At 47.2% G+C, this 2,850-nt stretch overlaps 1 protein-coding gene across 1 annotated transcript in view; it reads left to right on the forward strand.

The window, feature by feature from the left end:
• Positions 1–2,850, forward strand: part of LOC106808465 (WD repeat-containing protein 31-like) — a 20,284-nt gene that overhangs the window by 5,727 nt on the left and 11,707 nt on the right. The window contains exon 2 of the mRNA XM_014811199.1: positions 2,274–2,668. Within this exon, the coding sequence (XP_014666685.1) occupies positions 2,601–2,668 (68 nt within the window). The 5' untranslated portion in view covers positions 2,274–2,600. The remainder of the gene's footprint in view (positions 1–2,273; positions 2,669–2,850) is intronic.

Here is a 2,850-nt window from a genome sequence, read left to right on the forward strand (position 1 = left end):
TAAAAATGACCTTTCACCGCTACAATTCGAGACCATCAATGAAAGATAGATTCTCAGAGCAATTTCGGTATTAGGGAAAGTGTTCTTCAGCTGAACAGCAAAATTCAGTCAGAGAAACAGCATGGGAAACGCATCACTTCAACGTTACATGCTAAGAATTTTGTGGATCACAATTACGACAGTTTTGTAAATTTTAGGATACTCTAAATGTGGGGGGCCCGGGGCACGTGCCCCTGTTGCCCCGCCCTTAATCCGCTAGTGTGTGTGTGTGTGTGTGTGTGCGTGCGTGCGTGCGTACGTGCGTGTGTGTGTGCGTGTGCGTGTGTGTGTGCGCGTGTGTGTGTGTGTGCGCGTGCGTGTGTGCGCGCGCGTATGTGTATGTCACAATGTGTGAGTGTGCATGCGCGCGTGTGCGTGCGTGTGTGTAGTCGAGTTTGTTGCTTGAAGTGTTGCCGTGTGCCGTTGTGTTGATGTTGTGTTAACGTCTGTTGTTGTGTACTGTCGTGTTGCTGTAGTCCTTTGTTGTTGTGTGTTGTTGTTGTTGTTGTTGTGTACTGTTGTGTTAATTTGTTAATGTGTTGACGTGTTGTTGTGTTAATGTGTGTCGACGCAGGGCAGAGCCTATAGCGCAACGTTAGAAAAAGTTTTGCGTTTGTAACCTCGTTATCTATCTTAGAGTTTGTTAACATTATTAGGAGATTGTTAATTAATGCAACTCATTAGCGTACAATTTACTAGCAGGTAAGAACTACTCTTTGCACACCTTGAGCTCTAAATTAGTGTAATACTGCCAGGAATAAAAAGGTTATAAATATAAAATATGTTAGTATGTTTAGTATGCTTGCATAGTTTAGAATGTTTAGTATGCGTTCCTGTTGCTACGAGTCAATATGTGCGTTGTATGTTGTGTAAGATAACACACACAATTTTAAAATTTTCTGTCAAGGTAGGACGTTTAAGTTTGTCAGTGAAAACTAATGAAGTGAGCTAACGCAACAGTTCATTGTCTCCTCCTTTACAAATATCGTGAGTCAGCATTCTGGACTGCAGCGTATAAAAAGTAGACACAATAATAAGATTATGGCGTAACGAAGTCCCACCTGTTTGTCAGGCTATGGTGTAATATTCAGTTTAAAGAAAACACTGATACATGTATGATGTATCTGTAGTATGATCAGGAGTAAGATAATATAGGATACTATATTATCTTACTCCTGGTATGATGTAGACTACAAATTCTGATCGCTAATTTATAGTTGCACTGAAATGCTGAAAGCTGAGATAGGAGAAGTGATAGTTTCTTTCGGACGTATTGTAATCGAGTAGTTTTGCCGATGTTATTTGATATGTTTCGGTATTGATCGCGAGGCCACGTGTAATTAGTTTGACATTGGGTGCTGGACTGCTGGTACATTAGAATCTTCATATTTTATCCGACATTAACTTTGCTACATTGGCCTGCGTGTAACCCTATGATATATACAGGAGTCCAGTGCTCAATTTTAAGGTTTTTTTGGGTTGTCCGGAGGACAACCAAGAGAGTAGCATATGGTTGTCCCTCAAGAGTTTTGGTTGTCCGGATATTATTTAAACATGTGCTGCATGCGCTCTGCTCACGTGATGCTCAGTGCTGTAAAGCAAAAGGCCTAATCATGTACATTTTGTACTTATTGCAGTGACAGCAGACATGGCCATTCGCATTGTTTCACTCATTATATAAGGCATATAGGCATATCTTTATTCTAGGCTTCCCAAAATGGCAAACTCGCAGTCGCTGTGCGTGCGTATATGTGTAAGTTGTGTTGAAGCGAGTTCGGGGACAGTACATGTATTCGAGGAATGATATATTCGCACACACTCACGCACACACGCACGCACGCACGCACAGCGACAGCGAGTTTGCATTTCTGGGAAGCTCAGTCACTAGATACGCGGTCTACGAACGACAGTCATCTTTCTGCTTGGACGCCTGCCTCGTCGCGTCTACGCTCGTAGCCTTTGATGACGGATTCGGCATGTCACACCTGACCGCGATTTCATGCGCAGCACATCTCTCCGTATCTGACAAGATGCACTCCTAAGGGGATAACGAGCTATAATCCTACATTTCGTTTCCCTCACATTAGTAATCCTACACGCATAACAGCAGCGCTATAGAAATGCCGCGCGCACACTCGCACGCACCGTCGGTCCGTACATTGTATTGATCCTCCTACTTTTTCGCATTCCCACCTTCGCCGGTGCATCTCCGTAAACTTGATTAACATTCGCAGGAACCTCGTCTGCGCGAGAGGATATATGCGTCCGTCGGCCGTGCACCGCACGCACACGCGCTGCTGACTCCAACGCCGCCGCCGTCGTCGTCGTCGTCATCGTCGGCGGCGTCGTGTGCGCAGGTGCGCGGAGAGTGTCGTCGCACGCTGTCGTCGCACGCACGCACGTACTCAGCACGTGAGAGTGTGTCGGCTGCAGTGACGTAGTGTCGCACGCACGCACGCGCGCACGTACGCACGCAGCCAGCGCGTGAGTGTGTCGGCTGCAGCGACGCATCGTGTGTGACGCACCTATAGCTGCCGGTAGCGCAGCTGGACACGGCAAGCATGGGCAAAATATTCAGCAGCCGCAACAAGGAGAACATCCGCAGAAACTACTCGGGAAGAAACGGGAGGTCGGTTCTGCTGCTATGTGTATTGTGTGTGTGTGTGTGTGTGCGTGTGCGTTTGCGTGTGCGTGTGCGTGTGCGTGTGCGTGTGCGTGTGCGTGTGCGTGTGCGTGTGCGTGTGCGTGTGCGTGTGCGTGTGCGTGTGCGTGTGCGTGTGCGTGTGCGTGTGCGTGTGCGTGCATGTCAGT

This window comes from Priapulus caudatus, unplaced genomic scaffold (genome assembly GCF_000485595.1).
Source record: "Priapulus caudatus unplaced genomic scaffold, Priapulus_caudatus-5.0.1 Scaffold279, whole genome shotgun sequence".
NCBI lineage: Eukaryota > Metazoa > Priapulida > Priapulimorpha > Priapulimorphida > Priapulidae > Priapulus > Priapulus caudatus.